Source organism: Tiliqua scincoides, chromosome 7 (genome assembly GCF_035046505.1).
Source record: "Tiliqua scincoides isolate rTilSci1 chromosome 7, rTilSci1.hap2, whole genome shotgun sequence".
Taxonomy (NCBI): domain Eukaryota; kingdom Metazoa; phylum Chordata; class Lepidosauria; order Squamata; family Scincidae; genus Tiliqua; species Tiliqua scincoides.
The window spans coordinates 43,701,696-43,723,367 of NC_089827.1; the positions used below are offsets into that span (position 1 = coordinate 43,701,696).

At 44.1% G+C, this 21,672-nt stretch overlaps 1 protein-coding gene and 1 pseudogene across 1 annotated transcript in view; both read right to left on the reverse strand.

Moving 5' to 3' along the window:
- The window catches only part of IQSEC3 (IQ motif and Sec7 domain ArfGEF 3), a 161,184-nt gene extending 141,079 nt beyond the window's left edge, over positions 1-20,105 (reverse strand). Inside the window, exon 1 of the mRNA XM_066633344.1 lies at positions 19,546-20,105. Coding sequence (XP_066489441.1) covers positions 19,546-20,105 — 560 coding nt within the window. The remainder of the gene's footprint in view (positions 1-19,545) is intronic.
- Positions 6,584-6,700, reverse strand: LOC136658172 (5S ribosomal RNA; annotated as a pseudogene).
- Positions 20,106-21,672: the final 1,567 nt, after the last annotated feature.

Sequence of the window (21,672 nt, forward strand, 5' to 3'; positions counted from 1 at the left end):
CAGTATTATTTCTAACTGGAAATTTCTGGAAAATATCTTAAACGCCAAAATGCAGTGTTTTTTTTTAATATCTTAAACATCAAAATTCTGTGCTTTGTGTTTTTATTATCAACAAAAACAAACATATCTCGTAATGTGTGACACGGTTATAGCCAATAACAATATTCTTAGCTATTACATTTGTATCCAGCCCTTCCTCCTAGTGTACAAAGTTCTTCCTACTATTATATTTCACAACAGTCATTTGGAGGAGGCTAGATCACAAGACTGTGAATAGGCAATGTCACCTAGTGAGCTTCATGACTAGGTGGAGATTTGAACCCAGGTCTCTCCTGCCCTCGCACAACACTCTAACAAGTACATTACACTGCCTTTCTACACTATAATGTCTTGTCAACTTTCCTTTTCACTCATCTTGGAAATATCAAACCATTCTGTAGGTGCGACAGGCGCTACCTTTCCCGATTCGTTGACCCACCAAATTGCCACAACAGGCACTTGAAAAGCACAGTCATGTTATACCCACAATTATTCTTCCCTCTCTAGAAGCTGAGACATCTGCTGTCCATGTCAGAACCGCTCTGAGAATCTCCCTCATGTGCATATTGTCAGCAACAGCTCCTGGCCTCATTAGTCTTCTAGTCAGGAAGCAAAGCAAGACTGCGGAGCGGTTTGACACCAGCAGGTCCTATGAACAGAAGGGCCTCATTTGATCAAGTCCAACTCAAGTTGGGTGCCAGCTGAGAAGTCATTTCCAGACTGCTTGGACCTTTTCTATCTCAATGTTTTTCAAGTTCAGAGAGTATTCTTCAAAGACAGACTACAGGAGAGATCTGTAATCTTAGGAATACTTTTTTAGCCCTGTTATTTTTTAATTAATTGGTGAAGAGCAAGAACAAAAAGCCCAAAATGACTTTTTCTTTTAGCTGTGGAACTATCTGCATTTTTCATTCTTCCCACTTACAGGGCATTGCCAGGAAGGTCTCCTGCACAAGGCCCACTGAAGAAATAGGAGACATGAAAGATGTCCAAAACTGCTGGAGCAAGAACTGGGAAGCCATAGGGTTACATTTTAGCACATCACACTCGGCAACAAAAAGTTCCCAGTTGCTAGAGTGGACCTTCCCAACTAGACTGCCCATTGGCTCTCCCCAGCAAAAAGCTTCCTGTCCAGGTTAGGATTTTGCCTGGACAATGATAGCTTGTCCCAACACTTGGCTTCTTCCCTGAATTGACTCCATTGGACGTGGTCTCTCAGCTTCCACTCAAGATTTTGTGGCTTCCTCCAGCTCTCCAGCCCAAGTGACTGCTCCACCTGATTGTAATCATAAGGTCATTTCATTCCCTCTTCATACAGCTGAATCTCCATACTAAGAATAACTGTTTCCATCCCAGACTTCAATACCTACAGCAGCTCATGCTTTGGTCCTCCTAGCCTGCCTGCTTGCAGCCCTGCTGCTTTTCCTGATGAATAGTCTGCTTACCAGGGATCAGTTGACCCTGTATCACCACTGCCCATTGGACCAGATTTTGCTGGAACTTCCCATATCGGTTTTATTACCCTGTTCCAAGATCAGTCACTCTATAGGATTCCTGGCTAGGACTTAGTTCTAGAATGGACTGCAATCCAAACAAAGAGAAGGAAAAGGGTTTGCCCCATGTCATAGAAAGAGTTAAATGTCCAATGTACAAATTGTTTTTGTTGGCTCCCAGCTACAAAAGACTGATTAAATACAAGAAAAATGACACAGGCAGCACAATCCTAACTTCTGTTGGAACAGGCAGGCCAGTAGGACTGCATTGTATCCAGCACAAGTTTGAGGCTGGCTGTGGCTCAGCCCAAGGCAAAGGGAAATAATTCCCCTTACCCTGGGCAGGAGCCGCAACAGCTCCAATAGGGTTACTCAGATCTGCTCCACCTAAAAAGGTAGGGCAGAGCTGAGCAGTCCAGGACTGGAACAGGGATAGGATTCGGCACAAGTGCCGAATTCTTGCCCTGCCTCCCGCTCCCCAACCACCCGCCCTTGGGCCCACCTGCCACCTGCCCTTCTCCCACCTTGAAACGCCTCCTTCCCACCTCCTCCCCATGCCCCTCAGACCCCCACACTGGTCGAGCTCGGCCAGTGTGGACCTACCTGCCCACATCAGCGTGGAGCTTGGTTGCAGCCTCCATGGGCTGGTACGCTTTTGTGCGCTGGCCCAGCCAATACACAAGGAGGCACAAATGTGCTTTACAACACACTTGTGACTCTCCCAGGCCAGTGCAAGGGACTTGCGCCAGCCAAGCACTCCTTTTGGATCTCACTTTTAGTATTTATATAATGCTTTAGAATGGCCAATGCTTTCATTATCATGCTTTCATCAGATTATTCCCATATTGCAGGTGTAGAACAGACAGAGGTCAGCCTGCTCCAAAGGTCGGTCGTGGCAGGATTTGAACTGGGAACATGTTCCCAATTCATGTTCAGTCTCATAGCCAAAAAAATTGCACAGCCCTCTAAGGGTCAACTAAGAGTAAAACACATTATTCCCTTTCTATCTTTCTCTTTAATAGCATCTGTGTTGCGCAGGGCCTGAGTGAGATCCTAGTACTGGTAGAGGGTGAAGTAACTCCCCCCTTGCCACGTCATTTGTCCAGTGAAAACAACCCCATCCCAGCTACTATCTGTCCAGAATCAAAGAAGCTATGGACACAGGTAGCTTCAAAGGGACAATTTTTAATCAGGTTTAGGCATGGGGGAAAAGAGTTAACCACCGCAATGTTGCCATTTCAGACCTAATCAGGAACTTCCATGTCTGATATTGTCTTATTTTAACAAAGACAGCAAAAAAAAAAAAATGATGTAGTTTATCATCATATTATTTAGCCTGACCCTACATAGATCCAATCTGAAGAGCAGCTCCAGTGGCAACCATCTTGAGCTTGGCTGATGAAGATAACAAATCCCTAAATAATCTGCTAAACGTAATTTCCACAAATAGGCATAGAAATCCCATTCAATGCTCTTTTATTCCTGGCTTCATAAAATTACTATTTTTATTACAACATCTCAATATGCGTGCCTGGCACAGGAAAGTTTCCAAAATGCTCCCCCATCTGAATTTCTTCCTAGACATTGAGGTTCCACATTTTCTGATCTTATTTACAAAGACAAGCTGCTAATGATTTAGCAATCTGCCATGCTTCCATTTTTTTTTTTTTTACATTTTCAGACTTGTTGCAGGCACAGCAATCTGAACAGTTTGCCAGTTTTTAGGTCTTGCCAGTTTTCAGGTCTTGCCTCTCTCTCTCTCTCTCTCTCTCTTCTTTTTTCAGGTTCAAAGCACAAACTCTCATGTGCTTTGGTAAAATCACAGCACAAAAAGGAACCTTATGGCCCAATACTATTCTTTACTAGTGCTAGCAGAGTGTGTGTTCCACACACACACAATGCCGTAAAGGGTGCCTGTTTGCAGCACCAGTGAATACTCTAGGAAAGCAGGATCACAATCTCCAGGCTCGTGGGCAGCAAGCCTTTCTTCCCCTCTGCCCACTGTACATTATATGAAAAATCAACCATATATAATACATTTCAACATGACTGGTGGGCGTCTCTCAGGTAATTTAACACGTCTGAAGTTGTGCTAGGTGTTGTATAATAAAGCACAGACAAGTTTTCATCTAAATCTCTTGCACATTATCTCTTTTCGTTTTCTTTATTTGTTATCTCTATTCTTCACTGGTTGTGGCCTAAATAAAGATAAAAGAACAAAGATAATTTTTTTAACAAATTAAATTTTTTTTCCCCATCTGTTGCACTGAGAACATCTCTTTCTATTTTCTCTAATGCTTTTTCCCCTGAAGGGAATCTAGAAGAAGGATGATGATCAGAGAGGTAAACCATCATTGAATGCTAGAAAAAAAATCCTTAAAAAGAAGAACCACAGCAAGAGAGAAGCAGGCAAATGCCACAATAAAATAGTCAAGTGCAGATAACAAAGTAAACAAGAGCTACTGGGAAAAAAAAAAGATGTAAAAGAGGTTGCATTCCTTTTCTGTCTCATTCCTTGAAAGATCAGCATTATCGCAGAACCTGGCCACTATTCCAGCCACTCACAAATCAGTTCGTAGGCCAAAGTGAATTTTGATTCTTAACCATCAAACAGAAGACAACTAACCTTGCCTTGCCATCCCAGCCATGATTTGGTTCTCATCATGCCAAATCTAGAAGTACACTTCTGGATATTTATGACTAACTCAAACAGTCACATTTTACATTTTCTCCTGTACACCAAAGCATCTGAAGCACACATCTAAGAAAATGTAAATGTATGGAGAGGTCCTAAGGAAGGAAATCCTGTACAGACCATGTCATACTCCATTCTGGGCTCTTAGGACAAAACAAGATGTGATGTCAGAGATGTGGGATTGAATCACTTTTTTTTCCGTTTGCTAAAAACAGTCATGGGGTGGGAATTTAAAAATGGGGTTCTGAGATTGGGGAATAGGGTTTAACCCATATTGGTGCCTCAATGTAATTTGATCCAATCCCTACCCATTCCCACACCAAGCTGTTATTAACCATGGAAAGGAAAACATACAGGGACTATATGGGTGGTGTTATGTTTTCCCCTTTATGGCTAACAGAATCACTGTGGGTGATCTTGGTCAGGTCCATGTGTCTGTATCTCTCTGGTTGTCTCTTTCTGGGTGTTTGGGGGGGAGGCTGAAGGCTTAACCCTGACCTTCCCCCAAGATGCAACCCTGGTTCAAATCAGGGCCTCCCCCCTTATCTAGAAGAAGTATAAAGGCTCCCCCAAGTCTGGCTATGATTCTGCCTGGGCAACAACAGTATGTGCTGTGCCTGGCTCCGACCTGGCCTCACTCTTCAACTGCCCATTGACACAGACAAAGAATAAAGTACTGCTCCAATCATGAGAATTGCCCAACAATCCCAATAATTACTTCCCACAGTGGTTAAATATACATCAGGATAACCATAAACAGAAATCTATCTATTCCTCAAATCCACCATGGAAAAAGCTAATGTTTGAAGAAGGAAGCAACACTCAGAATTTCCTCCTTTAAACAAACATATATGGTACTAGCCCTTTAAAAAGATGAATTGAAATGTTTGGATAATAGCAGGCAGAATATTTGGAATGGGAGGATAAGAAGAGAGGTGAGCAAGATTTCCAGTGACTGAGGAGGGGTGTCAGCAATGTTTCGACCCTCTCCAAGTCTAGAAGAACAGGATAAGCAAAACTGAGCTAATAAATGCTAACTTGCATCATTGGGATTGCTTTGGTAATCTGGTCAATCCAGTTGGATGAGGGGCCCTAGCTCAGTTGACAAACTTGGGCTTTGCCTGCAGAAGATCTCAGGTTCAATTCCTGGTATTTTCATCTATCATTATCTCAGGCAACAGAGTTTGCCAAGTGGCACCCTTTTAAAAATCCATCACTGCAGGAAATGTAATTGAGCAACAGGACAGCCTTAAAATTATCCTGGGGAGAAGGAGGTGGGGGAAGACTGCAGATATTCTTAGCCGTAAAAAGACTTCAATCAAGAAGAAATCAGATATAAAATCTAAGTGTGTGTGTATATGTGTGTGTCCCATTACCAGAAATAAACACATCAGATGAGCCAAGACAATATTTGTTCAAGTTTATGCAGAAACATATTACATGCAGAATCTGAGCCCATCTAGTTATTCATCATTAAAGGACAGAGAAAACAGAATAATGTAACAGGAAGTCCTTTTTCCACTGGATACTGCCTCTCATCCACCAATGCCCTGAGCCCCTAAGCCAAGTGTTAGGCAAGCATGTGATCACAGGCAGCATGATGTTGCCACAGGAACTTGGTGGAGCATCACCTAAGAGCAGAAGGCCTTTCAGAAATCTTTGGTCCAAGCAACCATGTCCTATTGAGTTTACGAATATAATCTGGACTGTTTTAAGTAAATCCTAATTTTTCTTATGTTGGAGCAGCCATTCTCAACCTTTTTGTAGCTCTCCTTAGGAGCTATTCTCAGGTTCCAGTCCCCCTCCCCCATCAAACAAGGATACAACATGAACAGATAAACATGAAATCATTTATTATTTTTGGTTTTCAGTCTGTGGCCCCCTTCAAATGTGCCAGAGCTCCCAGGGGGCCATATGGCACCCGTTAAGAATGGCTAGCCAATGGTCACACATTGCACTGCTATCTGTTTCCCGTACTAAGATGCAGCTGCTTTGGATGGGATTCCTCAGGACTCCTCTGCCAGGCACTCTCTTCTCCATTCATATTTCACCAGGGATCATTTCTTGGCCAGTGATTCCATCCCTCTGCCTGGCATGCCTTGTTGCATTAATGCCACTGTCTATCCATATCCCTGTGCCAGAAGTGAATTATTCCAGGGCGCCGACACAATTTTATGTGGCACAAGCATGATTATAGAGTACATGCCATGCCATGCTTTTTGTTCTTGCAACAATGTTTGTTGAGACCGTTATGTGAAACAGTATGACCTTGTTTACCCATATGCCCAATTGATTCAGATAGTTTATTGAATACATGCATGGTTGGCAGCCTTCAGTCTCGAAAGACTATGGTATAAGCCTACAGCACCCAGTATTCCCAGGCGGTCTCCCATCCAAGTACTAACCAGGCCTGACCCTGCTTAGCTTCCAAGATCAGACGAGATCGGGAATGTGCAGGGTAACAGTTGCAACTACTGTAATATAGTGTTATCCTGACTTGGGATCAACACAGTGAACTCCAAGAGCTTCTCTTGTCCTCCAAAATGATAGATTGGGTGCACATTTATCACGTCTGGTTTGTCCCTTATAGTAGTACATGCCGAATCTGCAGAATCATATTTGCAATAAAAATTTGAAAATATACAGTGCAAGCAATTTCCATTTAAAGACTTTATAAAGCAACAAACAGAAAGTTGGTTTGGCATAGAGCTGAAATGACTGTGCTACAAAGAATTTTTCTCAAAATCCTCCCCAGCAAGTCCTGAATATTTCATATCAGTTACATCTGACAGCCTATGATATTCTATTTCAATACACAGTAACTGGCATTTGATGTTTGATAGCTGATGTTCAATGAAGCATAGCATTTGACAATATTTATTAGGTGACATGAAGTACTATTTTTCTGTTCAATGTGCAATAGTGCTAGTATTTGACAACGCTTGATGGAGACAAACAATGGTACATAGCTGATCGCATGTGAGATTTTGTACCAGATACTTGAAAATTATCAAGACATACCTCAGAAGCACTTGAGTTCTGCATTCTGAGATCAAACCTCACACTTAAATTGCTAGCTCAAATGTTAAAAATCAGAATTTCACATCAAAAGATGAGCGGTGAAAACATTGGTGAATTTGGAATGCTTGCAAATTTTCATTTCAGTTATATAGTTCAATTTAGACATTTCTGCAGTGGCTTGGGAGCTACTTCTCCAGGAGATCTTCCTACTTTACTGCTATAGTATGTAAAAGCCCATTACATGAGCAGTGCAAATCTCACAGGTCCTTAAGAACATAAGAACAGCCCCACTGGATCAGGCCATAGGCCCATCTAGTCCAGCTTCCTGTATCTCACAGCGGCCCCACCAAATGCCCCAGGGAGCACATCTGATAACAAGAGACCTGCATCCTGGTGCCCTCCCTTGCATCTGACATAGCCCATTGTAAAGAACTGCAGCAGTGCCATGGAATGAACCCTTGAAAAAGCAGCTCACACACAGTTGTTAAACATCTGGGTATATGTCTTGATCTGGTTTCTAGAACAGTGTTTCTCAAACTGTGGGTCAGGATCCACTAGGTGAGTCATGAGCCAATTTCATGAGCCTATTCATTTCAATATTTTATTTTTAATATATTAGACTTAATGCTACCATGGTATTTGGTACCATGCTGCATTTGGGGAAATGTTACAGACCTGTACTTTTAACAAGCTACTATGTGTACACTTTTAACAATGATACCCAATGGGACTTTCTCCTGGGTAAGTGTGGATAGGATTATAGCCTAGGATTGTTAAAAATTTTCCTTCCTGATGATGTCACTTCCGGTGGGTCCTGGCAGATTCTCATTCTAAAAAGTGGATCCCAGTGCTGAATGTCGGAGAATCACTCTAGAAGCAATGTAACATCTGCCCATGGTCCTGCATCCACCAATTATCCAGGATCAGGTTTATTCTTCAATGTCTATTAACATTGCATTGCTGGTTAAGCCTTTAAAAATGGATGTGATTTCATCATCCAGATGCACAACAGGATTCTGAAGTAAGAATAGATCCAGGACCTAGAAAAAATATTTCTGTTTAATAACCTGAATTGCTGCTATTCTTTTCAGGGTGACATATCTGGATGAGGCTCAAGGAAAAAGCCCCAAATGTCACTGATAAATCTAAAGACAAGAGAGTGGTGCAGAGGAAATTTAGTCCTGCATTCTTACTCCCACCACAACAGCCACTGTCCCTCTTCACATCAGGTTCTGAAAATTCAGGACAAGTCTGTCAAGATTCTTGTTTAACTGATACAGTGAATAAATACAGCAAAATTATTTTAACATGACTAATAACCCATAATATTTAGTTTAATATTAGTGCCTGCTGAAAGTAGCGGAGTGTGAGTATATATATAAATGACTTTTATCTCAGAAAAAAATCATGGCATAAAGAGCTAATGCACGGGGTTTTCTGGGGGGAAAAATTACAGAGAACAGCACCTCCTGCAAATGCAATCTCTCCATTTGAAACTTACATAATTGTGCTTATTGAATTAAACAAAGAAAATAGAGCATAATGGCCTCAACCCTTATCAAAAGAGTAAATGGCTACCACAATTAGCTTTTTTGTTCAAATCTTGCCTGTACTGAAAGGAAGGAATATGTAAGGAAGGATGCTGAATACCCCACCAGTTTGAGAGGCAAACTGCATGTTATATGTAACGCATGGAACAAAACTCCAATTTTATATTATTTTTTAATGAGAAGCAGCCGTGGGAGGGACAGACTGGAATTCACACACTCCCCCACTAGCCATTTCCTGCTGTAACTAGCACCCCCAAGCTCCTTCCCCACCCCTTCTAGGTTCCAGATTTACATTTACAAGGACAGTTCTGCATCTGTTATCCCACAGTGGGAAGGTTGGAATTGATTATGAGTAGTGGGTGGCTGGCAAAGAAAAGATTAAGAAGCCCTCTTCTGCTCTCCCTCCCACATCATGATTTCACTTTTCCAAAGCTGTTTTTCCATTTAAAAAAAAAACTGTTGAGGTTTATTTCACAGATTTGCACGTAACATGTAACTGTGGGTGTGGTCCACATCCCCTGGTCCCAGCCTTTTTGGACTGCTGAGGTGAGAACTTAAGGAGCTTGCTAAAAGGAAAGAAAGATGGGGTGGCACCACTCCTCTAAACAGCCCCAGCCTTTAACTTGCTCTTTGGGGTTTGGGTTGGCCATTCGGCCTGTCTACAATAGAAAGGCAGCAAAATGAGGAAACCTTGTGAGACTGTAAAACTGCCTCTTGGATAAGCTTACATGGGTAGTGTTCCTGTTGTACAAACACATCTGTGATTTACCAGGGAAACATTCTGTTTCTGCACGCACACATATTCCTTCAGCAACAAATAGGTAGGATAATCATCTGTTCCTGGACCAATTTCACTCAACAAAGAAGAGTACACATTGCTTGAAGTACACAGATTTCATGATGAGGTAAAAAAGTTATCATCCTAAGCCACAATTGTCTATGATCTTCTCTAGGAGTAATGTGGCAAGAATTCTGTAGACCACACATTTCTTGAGGACTAATGGAAAAGTAAGGCCCCAATCCTATCCAAGTGGCATGCCAGCAGAGCATGCACAGAGCATACCAGGTTTTTGCACTGTCACAAAAGTGCCATAAAGCACAAAGGTTAGGTGAAACAGTGGGACAGCTGAAGTAACACCATCCAGAGTAGGTGAGTCTGGTGAAGGGGCAGGGGAAGGGTGGAAGGGGATGAATAGGAAGGGAGGGGGAACAAGGGAAGATGGTGTGGATTGGTGGAACGGGCCGGTGAGGGGGGTGAAATCAGCAGCTATATAACTGGTGAAGGTCTGAGTTGACCCATTGCACCTCCTGGAGCTTACCCTGGAGCAAAGGGACAAATGTCTCCTTACCGCAAGGAAACCTTCAGCATACTAAACTTCTAGATGCAACATAGCCCATGCTGGTGCTCCTGCATCAGCACGAGGAGTTTAGATAGGATTGGGCTGCCCAACAAATGTTTGTGAACTTAGGGAGTGTAGTGGGACCAAACACTGAATGCACATGCTATGGTGAAACCCCCAACTTTCACTAGTTTATGCAAAAAATTTTCACCTACCTAGTACCCCGGGGGCTTTAGCAATGCCTCATGAAGATCTCATCTGATCTCGGAAGCTAAGCAGGGTCAGGCCTGGTTAGTACTTGGATGGGAGACCGCCTGGGAATACTGGGTGCTGTAGGCTTATACCAGAGTCTTTCGAGACTGAAGGTTGCCAACCATGAAATTCAAAAAACCCCAAAATTAAAAAATGACCAATCCCTCAGATAAAGCAGGGTAAACCTTGTGTGCAATTGCCTTAATCCAGAACTACAGCATCAGCTGCTCAACAATGGCTGTGCCCATTCCCTTGGCAGCTGTAGGTTTGGAAACACCTCAGGCCTGGACAGCATCAGTAAACTGAGGTAAGGGATGCATCTAGTTTAGCTGCATCCAGATTTGTTTACTTTCAGCTTGCTTTGTAAAACCCCTTCCTAACCTTTTCATCCCCCTCCACCCATTTTTCTATTTTGTTAAAGATCCACATTCTTTCCTGCAGTTATCTCCACTGTGGCTCCAAAGCCTTATAACCCCTTTTCATAAGCTCCTTATATTTTTTACTTATTTTCCTGAGATGTGCGACATCTCTATAACTATGATATTTCACCACAGTTTACTGTTGAGTTTTTTTTTTTTTACAGGTTACAAGCCATGATGTGTATGCGCAACCTCCTGATTTTAGAAATGGGCTACCCCAGAATGCCAGATGCAAGGGAGGGCACCAGGATGCAGGTCTCTTGTTATCTGGTGTGCTCCCTGGGGCATTTGGTGGGCCGCTGTGAGACACAGGAAGCTGGACTAGGTGGGCCTATGGCCTGATCCAGTGGGGCTGTTCTTATGTTCTTATGAGAAGAGAAGTCCCCAGGATCCCCTGGATTTGAGGGCTCCGTATACAGAGGATTTTTTCCAAAGCAGCCTCTCTCTGACTAGACTCCCTAGCTTTGGAAGTGGTAATGGCTCAACTACCAGCTTCCCTAATTTGCCCAGTAAAGGGAAGAAAGTGGAAAGCAGGACTAGATGGACTAGATGTGAACTACTAGGCTTTATGCCCTGGTCAGTCATTTAGCTTACAGGAGAAGAATGGAATGCAAAGTGTGTAATCCTATGCACACTTTCCTGAGAGTAAGCCCCACTGAAGACAATAGGACTTACTTCTGAGTAGACAAGCTTAGCCATGTGCTTTCACAGCCCAGTTCAACCTAAATCTCTGTACAGCGATGCAACGGCGCTGCTATGGGCTATGCTGCTTCCTGTGGCTGCTCAAGGGCTCCTCAAGGTAAAGGGACATTGGTTCTCTTGCCCCAGGGTAAGCCCCAGCAGCTGCAACGGGTCAACTTAGACTTGTGCTAGTGCAGGCACAAATCTGCATTGACCCTTGCAGGCAGAGCAGGCGCAGATCCGACCCCATCCCCTCTCCATTCTGTCACCTCCACCCCACCCCCTTCCTGCCCTCCCCCCACTCCCACCCCTGCACTGGACTTACTTGTTCCAGCAGGCCTCTGTCACTCTGCCAGTGCCAGCAGAAAGGCTCTGGCCTTCCCACCAGTACGCCTGGGCCTTACACTGCTGCAAAGCACATTATGGCACTTTTGCAGTAGCTTGCATCAGCAGAACGTGCATTCTGCCAGCACAGGTCCTTGATAGGGCTGGGCTGTCATTTTCCAAATTACTAAGGTATAAGGGCAAGCTCTTGAAACTTTCAAGCATATGAAACTGCAAACTTTCTGAAGCTAAGTATGTCTGACTCTGGTTAGTGCCTGGACAGGAGACTGTTTGGAACTATATGTACAGTGCCTTGAGGAAAACCAAGACAAATTTAATTCATTAACACATTAATTTGAAAACAGATGAAATAGAAGCTTCTTTGTCAGATGTGTAGATTTCTTTGGGACCAAGTTCAAATTACTCCCACTTTTACAATCCTTCTCTATTCCTCCGTGGTGAGACACAAGATTGTCAATAGGGCTGCATTGATTCACAGTCAACCAACCCCTCCCCCCCCCCAAAAAACCCTCTATCGTGTTTCAAACTCTATATAATTATTCCTTAAGAGTTCCTACAATCTGATTATCATGAAGTAACTCCAGCAAATGATCTTTAAAAAACACTGATTCTTTTTTCAATTTTATATACCCGTGAGCAGGTCTTTGAACTACGTTGGGAATCTTTCCCCACCCCAAGAAACACACAGAAATCTCCAACATCCCTAAATTATGGTGTCTCAAGCTACTCAAGCTCTCAGCTGTAGCCCCCTGGCCCCTCTCCCTGAGACAGAGCTAATGACTGCTTGGCTGTTGCAAAGATTACTTAGTATGAGTTAAGTGTTCTAAAAACTCAAAAGTGCTATATCACTGCTAGTTATTGCTATGAATAATATTTCTCCTTGTATATCTGCCTGCAACATTGGCATCTCACCCCTTTGACGCCAGCAGAATGATATCATCTGTGACAATGCGCTGTCCCCCGTCCCCCCCAGTTAGTATTCCCTAGCCTCAGTAATTATCTGGGCCAGGAAAAGGGCAAAATTACATAATCCAAACAAATGACATTCTATCTGTGTTACATGTGAAGTCCTGGAACAGCTAATACCAGCTTTCACGAGCCACCCATAAGCAACGTCTTGCAAATGACTGATGTCTTATCCTTAGATTTCTCCCACCACAAGTTCTAACTGGCCACTGGGCTGTACATCTACTGGGCAAGTCCCCTTCAGGCTTTTACTTCTGCAAGCAAGGCTAACAGGGGGAATTCTACCTGAATAGAAAGACAGCAGAATCGGAGTACATTTGGGTTAAGGAATTTAATTCTTCCTGTACTAGAATTCTATCATAAAAGGGTCTTGAGGGAACAGCCAAAAGAAAAAAGAAAAAGATGGTTGCTTAGCATTCTGAAAAATGGTGCGGAGGCAGAAATGATACCATAGGCATTTGGGAATAATGTGAAGCTGAGTCTTACATCATGAAGTTTCCCAATCAAGGTGGTTTTCTTGCTGGAGTCTGCTGGATGATAATTTGACAAGCTTTTGGAGGAAGAGAGAGGCCAGATACATACAAGAACAACTGATTTTTGTTTTATTTAGTAAAGGGGATGGTTAGCTTCTTATACTTTAAGAGAGGCAACTGTACAAGAGGGACAAAGGGAGACAACAGAAAACCACCAGCCTTGTTCTCACAGCAAAATCAGCATATGCATGCAGGCACACAAACATACACACTTTCCCCCCTACTTCTTCTGTAGGTGAGCTCTGCATTTGCCTCCCACTGCCTTATAAGCAGAAGGCATTAACAAATTCTATGCATTTATGATCTGTTCCTTGCTGAAGAAAGATCAGACACAGTTACAAAATTCATAGTGTAGAGTTGTGCATATTTGTTCTGGCCTCTGTTGCCTCCAGTTCCATTTAGGGAGAATAGTATCAGAAGATCATTACTATGAACATAGCACCATAGATGTTTATACAACATGAACAACTAGATCCCCACCACAAGGTCCTTTCAATGTACATATGTGTGGGTTACAGAAGCAAGGCAAATGGGATGAATATGCACAAATGTAGTTTACACAGACTTGGGCATAATTTCAGTTTAGGGTAGGAGCTAAGCCAAAAGCTTCTTGACAAAAAAAATGCCCACCAAACTACAGGTAATTGCATTTGTTCATATTCAGAAGTACATTATCCCATTCTGTTGTTCTGTCTGCTGTTTTGTTGCCCTTGATTAAGAACATAAAAACATAAGAACAGCCCCACTGGATCAGGCCATAGGCCCATCTAGTCCAGCTTCCTGTATCTCACAGCGACCCACCAAATGCCCAGGGAGCACACCAGATAACAAGAGACCTCATCCTGGTGCCCTCCCTTGCATCTGGCATTCTGACATAACCCATTTCTAAAATCAGGAGGTTGTGCATACACATCATGGCTTGTACCCCATAATGGATTTTTCCTCCAGAAACTTGTCCAATCCCCTTTTAAAGGCGTCCAGGCTAGATTCTTCTTGTCCTCCTCTCTTCTTTTTTGCCCACCCATTGTAAACTATAAGGTTTGTGGGGCAGAGACCTAGATTTTGCTTATGTTTCTATGTTCAGTGTCATGTACATAGTTATTATAACAACAACAAGAACAAACAACAGTACTATTTAGTTCTGTATTTCCACTATCACACACTTTCATTCCTTAAAGCAAAATGGCTGAATTAACAGAAAGAAACTTGGAGAGCAAAGCCAGGCTGGGGACAAATAAAACTAACAGCATCAAGCCTATGCATGTTTACTCTGAAGTAATTCTCATTTATTTCAATGGGACTTGCTCCCAAGTAAGTGTGTATAGAATTGCAGCCAAAACCTGCAAAGTGTACCTGCTCCTGACTGGGATCTAGATTACATACTATTCCTTGGTTTTATGCTTGGTGAAATTGCTATAAGGTAGCTATAAGCCTACCTCTAAGCAAGACAAAATTCACCAGAGCTAAAAGAGAAGCTACTGGGAATAGTTGATTACCGTTGGTTGACCAATGGTCAATTACCTCCAGTATAACATGTATAACTCTCCTCAGCAAGAGTTAATGGAGAAGCAGATATATCACAGTGACCCAGATGAGCCCAAGCAATCTGCCATAATCTGGGCATGTAAAATACAATACAGGTTATTCTTTTTTATATGCAAAAAAGGGCCAGTCCAGCACATCTTATTGAATGCCTCTCCCATAATATGCCTTTCCACCTATTAAGGCCATTAGGGCTACAATCCTAAATCCATTTACCTGGGAGTAAGCCCACTGGAACTCAATGGGCATACTCAGTGGGACTTACTTCTGCAAGAACATGCCCAAGACTGTGCTGGAGGAGAAATTATGCCCTGTGCCAACCCTTCTCCACCAAGTCACATCACCAAGGATAAGAAAGAGACGTTACAAAGTCGTAGTCTTTGGTTCTCTGGAATTCTCTCTGCAGAATCTCATCACTGGCCATCCTTGTCTGAATTTAGAAACAAGTTAAAACAATTTTTCTCCAGGCTTCACTATCCCACAACACTGAGGCTTGTTTTAGTCGGCTTTCTCTGTTTCTGGTTGTGATGTACTTTCTTTATAGCTTTGCTACTGGTTTTGTAGAACTATATCTTATTGTACAGTACATAGTGCTTTCGATGCACATAAAAATGTGCCCTGGTTTCAAGAAGAGCAGGAAATGTTTTAAATCTGGATTTATACCGGTTTCACCCTACAGACATCTGTAGGACTAAGAGCCCAACCACACCTACTCAGAAGTAAGTCCCAATATAGTAAATGGGGTTTACTCCCAGGTAAGTGTACATAGGATTGCAGCCTAAGACCCCAGTCCTAAGACTCTCTCCAGTAGTAAACCCCATACAGAGGGTCGGGGGGGGGGGGTAAATGCTATAGCAAAACAACTTCACAAAATATGACATTATATTGGCATTGCAACAGCTTTACACCAATGTCACAGAATAAGATGCCAACAGAAAAGCTGCCATCCTCAGCACATTTATTGGGTAGTCAATCTCCACTGAAATCAATGGGACTTACAGTACTTCTAAGTCAATCTTAAAAAGAAACCCTCTCTGCTATGACAGATATACAGGCATATTCAAATGTCACCTGGAACAGCTTTGCGGAAGGCAACCCAAATACACAATCCATTCTTCTGGCACAGAAGAAGCTGCCATATACTGTATTTGAGACTACTGGTCCATCAGTATTGTCTATCCTGCTGATGGCAGCTGTCTCAAGGTTTCACACGGGGTCATTCCCAACCCTGTCTGGAGCTGTCCCAGATTGAATCTGGGACCTTCTGCATGCAGATCATGCACACTATCACTGAGCTATAATCTCTTCCCCTAAATGAAATGAATGGAAGCTGCACAACAGCACTACTGTGTAGGAGGGCTTTATTTGTGTCGGACCTTTCTCCCTCTGTGATCTAACACAGAGTTCTCAGCTGATCTCCCATCCACGCACTGATCTGACCCAGACCTGCTTAATTCAGCAAGGATACTGCAGAACATGCTAGGTACAGGTTCAGTGGATTATGAAGTCCATTCAATGCCCATTATTCAAGTTTCCATAAAATGCACCCACACATTATTTTTTACATCTACTGTATACATAACAACGATATGTGAACGTCCCTGATCTTTGGCAAAAGATGTGAGATGCGCAGAGGGCAGAAAAGTCAGCAGCACACTGGATGAGTTGAATTCAGACCTTAAAAGGTCCAGAACTTCACCCCTGTCCTGTACGTCACTGGCCTTCAAGGCAGATTGGTTCCCAAATGCCATAATAAAGGCAGGCCTTTGAGTAACACTTGAGATAAGAATACATATTTATAATTGCATTGAAACATGCTGGCTTGAGCTTCTGCAGTTTTCTTATGAAATATAATGTATTTGCAATGTTGTATGATTGCATCCTTGGCCCTTCTGGGGGAAAAAAAAAAAAAAGATGAATCACTTCAAGCCCCTGTTATCCATACATGCTCGCTACACACTGAGCTCAGGTCTGTACCTTTGAGAAAGTGGCCATTTTCTGTTGTGATTAGCATTCTGGTTAAGCAAGAGGAGTTTGGGGTCAGATGAGAAGCACATTTTCATAAGCAATGACTTCAGCATTTAAGTTTTAAAATATAGCAGTGAAATGACTATAATTTCAAAGATGGAAGGCAGCAGGGAAATTTTGCTCGCGCACCGTCTTTGCTCATGCACTGCTTTCAATAAGCCCATACTTATCCATTCGTCCACTCCCTGCTTCCTCTCTCCCCCCCGAAAAAAAAAAAACCAGAACTGCGTAAAAGACCAACTGCAACTCTTACATTGCCCAGTGCGTTCTAAGTGAACATTCAAAAGAGTGTCTAAAAGAATATTGGCTCTTTCAAAAGCTACGTTGTTCCTAAGTACAGTATCAGTAAACAAGAGTCTCGAGGACAAATCTACCATGCATATTGTACATCATATTTTTTATACAAACAGTTTCTTTTGAGTAAGCTACAGAAGAAAACAGGCAACTAAACACTGCTAAGCAAAAAGGGCTCTAGGAACTGCTGTGCTGCCCCCTGTGACAACCAACCCCCAGTGTCCTGAACGCATTCTTAGCTTATACATTTGGGTAAGAACTGACAGGCATTTTCCTTCCTATTTGCAACAATAAAAAAGCCTCACAGAGGAAAGAGATGTTCAGACTGATGCACTGAAATTGACTCCTCATTCTGCCTAGTGAGGTATGTGAGAAATTAGAAAGAGATACAAGGAAAATCTTGTAAATACTATGTTTGTAACCCTGGCTTTACCGCAGAAAATCACTAGGGTAGTTTTGGTTGTTGTTTTAACAGATTTCTGAATTCTTCCCTGACAAATATATTTTACACTAACGTAGCACCATGGAATTCTGCTTGACTACTTGGGATTTGCAGCCCTATAGAGAAAAAGGCCTGACAGCTTCTTTGAAGAGAACATGGGCCTGATCCTGGAAATATTTACTACCTCATATTATTTATAATGAAGAGTTCAGTGAGCAAAATTAGAACCTTTTGATTATACCCAGCTATCAGTCAAGGTCTAAAGAGCTTGCGTTTTGGAGGTATATACCTTAAATTCTGTAAAACGTACTGCCAACATGCTTCATTTATTTGATGAACCTCAAGCTGAGAGAAATGGGGTCAGATCTGCAAATGGCATACGGCTCTACAGATTCTTAGCTGGAAGCAACAGAAGTCATCTTATATTTCTTGCAACCATCCCATATTCAAAAAGGGAGCAATGAAAGAATTCTTCCTCCAAGAAGAAGTGGGGGCAGGAAGAGGAGCAAGAAGGCTACATTTTCTAGTCTCACAAAGTGGTCCGTGGACTTCAGCTTTCTGTGATGCCATTAAGCCAGCAATAAAGACTGTAATTAAAAAATGCAACTTTGCTTCTATATCTTTGAAATACCCACAAATTAATTCTTAGTCTTCTTCTACTCCTGTAATAGTTCTGGCTTAGGCTGCCCACATATCCAAGCAAAGAGGATAATGGTATCTCATCTATAGCAAACTCCGAAAGAAAGATGGGTCAGGAGATCTCTAGGTAGAGGCATACGCAAAGCAAAAAAGCCAATTACGATTCAATTTGTGCATAACCCAGAAAATCAAATTCCCCAGTATTACTTTAGACCATCCATTGCAGCAGAGTGTCATTTCTGCACACCACATATTCTTACCAACACACATCTGTACAGCCATGCTTCCTTTGCCAAAAAGGAAACCCTTTGAAATAATAATTTGCCACTTCAGCACCCGGGAGATGTGGCAGCGAACCCTGGCGTACGCTAAACTCCCATGCAAGTGATACTGGCATTGGAAATGGTTAAAAACCATCATCACCATCATAAGGATTTCTGCCAACAGCAGCAAATGTATGTAATGTTTTCATCCTGCATCCTTAATGGAGGGGAAAACCTTAGCCCTGAAATAGAGGCAATTACATTCCAAAAAGAGCTGCACAGTCCAAATGAAGACACAAACAGCCACTGACAGTCTACCACCAAGGCTACAACCTTATGTACACTTTCCTGACAGTAAACCCCATTGGACACAATAGGGCTTACTTCTGAGTAGACCTACATAGGCTTGGGCTGCAAGTCTTCTCCCTTTTTATTCTACAAAGCTCATCACCACCTAGAACTAAAACAAAAACCCCACATGTCACTCCAAGGTAACCCTTTTAAAAAATATTGAAACCACCACCCCAAAAAACTGCCCTGATAAGAAGACCAGCTTGGAAGGAAGGAGCCCGGAGCCCAATTCTATGCACGTCTACCCAGGAGTAAGTTCCATTATACTCAATGGGCTTTGCTCTCAGGTCACTGGGGATAGGATTGCAGCCTCAGTACCCTTGGAGAAGGCAGCAGTGAGCTCCTCACTGCATCCTATGGAAATGGGAAATTCACTGGGGAAGGGATTTCCCCACCCGCCCACTCTGTTTGATGGCAGCCAGAGTAGGCAGGACGTGGGATGGAGGGCAGATCCTTGTTCCCAGAGAGGAATCCTGACGGGTCGCTTCATATTTGACGTGATGCGATGATGATGATGATGATGATGATGATGATGATGATGATGATGATAAAGATGAAGGTGATGACCGTCATCATCTTGCCTTGCTTCTGGCCCGGCCAGAGACATCCCCTTCCAGCTGCCAACCCACCCACCCCGCATCTCCCCACTTACTCTGGTCTCCTGCTCAAGACGCCTTTGCAGATCGCCTGGGGGGCCTTGTGCTGGAGGAGGGCGGCGCAGCAGCTCTTCTCCCTGCTGTCCCTCTCGTGGTGGTGCTGATGGGGCTGGAGAGCAGGGTGCTGGTGGGGGGCCGGCGCCCTGCTGCTGCCGCTGCTGCTGGCGGGGCCCGCCTGTGCCTGCTTGCTGCTCGGAGGCTGCGGCGGCGCTGGGAGCTGTTGGTGGTGCTGAAACTGCTCCGGCTGCAGCAGCAGCAGCTGGGGGGTCTCCGGCTGCTGCTGCTGCTGGCCCTGGGGAGCGACGGGGCTGGGCGGCGGGGGAGCGGGCAGCCGGGGCTGCGGGGACGACGGCTGCTGCTGCTGCTGGGGCTGGTCCGGCGGCGCGTACTGCTGGCGGAGGCTGCGGTTCTCGGTGCTGAGCTCGTCCAGGCGCCTCTCCAGCTCGTCGATGCGCTGCCGCTGGGTGTGGATGAGGCTCTGCTGGTTCTGCACGATGGCGGTGAGCTCCTTCAGGTAGAGCACGGCGCGCACCGGGTTCTCCAACAGGCTCTCCATGCCCCGCGGCCGGGCCCCGGCGCCCACCCGCCTGCCCTGCCTTGCAAGGGACTTCGCCTCCTGCTCGCCTCGGCGCGCGCCTTCCCTTCGCTCTCTCGCGCTCCCTCCTCCTACACGCACGCACAAGCAGAGCCTACACACGCAGCAAGGGCGGCTGGCGCCCGCCTCGCTGCCCGCGCGTCATGCACACACCGGGAGGGGCCAGGGCGGGCTCCGCCCCTTTCCCAGGAAAGGCGCCCTCCCCCTCCGCTGCTCTGGGCAGGAGGCAGGCCAGGTGTCTGGGTGGGAGCTGCAAGGAAGGAGGGAAGGTGGGCAAAGGTGGGAAGAACCAGAGCCACCAAGGAGGGCACTTCATCCAAGTGGGTGGGAGTGGATTTGGGCTAGATCAGTGGTCTTTCACATTGATTGATTGATTGATTGATTGATTGATTGATTGATTGATTGATTGATTGATTGGGGTTATGGCACGAAAAAGGTTGGATCACTGATGGGGGCAGGGATTGGGTGGGGACAGGGCTGAAGGTGGGCAGATAGATTCCTCAGAGGGGGCAAGAGCAACAGTGGGGTTCCTAGTTTCTTTCTTTCTTTTATTTGGTTCATGGCATGAAAAACTATGAGACTCGGGACCCCACTGTCACTCCTACCCCCTCCCAGGACCCTATCCACCCCCCACCATGTCACTGCACTCTCCTTGGCCCCTACACCCTCCCAGCACTGATCAGTGTAACCAAATATTCTTATTAGAGAGAACAGGAAGAAAAAAAGTTACCATGAAACCTGGCACTGGTAGAAAGCTATTTTAGCACAATTGCTGAGAATCCGAGCAGGGTTCAGACACAATTTCCTGGTACCTTGAAGGGGTACACAAGATGCCTTACCTGGTGGTGCTCTAGTCTAGTGGTCATTCCTGTAAATTGCTGTGACCCCATAACTGAGGCTTTCCAACCCCAAGGTCGACAAACACTGGGATAGATTACAACTGGGCAAAATGTGACAAGTGGTGAGGGAGGCTAAAGGAGACTGAGAAAGAGTGGCAGATTTTAAGGCCAGTCCCTAGATATGGAAGAGAGAGGAAGATAAAAAGGATGGAGAGAAGAAATCAGGAGGGGAATAAGGAAGGAGAAGAGAAATTGAGTGGCAGCAGAAAACACCTGTTTCCTGGTACCATTCCCTTGCACCTGGCATTCAGAGATAAGCTAGCTCTAAAACCAGGAGGTTGCATACAGTCATCATGACTTGTAACCCATGATGGACTTATCCTCCATAAATCTGTCCAATCCCCTTTTAAAGGCATCTAGGCCAGATGCCATCACAACATCCTGTGGCAAGGAGTTCCACAGATGAATTATACATTGGAGAAATAAATACTGTATTTACTTTTATCTGTTCTGACTCTTCCACCAGTCAGATGTATCTCAAGCATGAAAAAGGGGGTGGATGTTCTTGCTCCATTACTTCTCAACTGTATTAACCCAGATTCTCAAACAGCTGCTTTTTGAGCACTGCCTTCCCCAATATATTTCCTCCTTTGCACCCTAATCAACATCTGAGATCCAACTCTGCATCT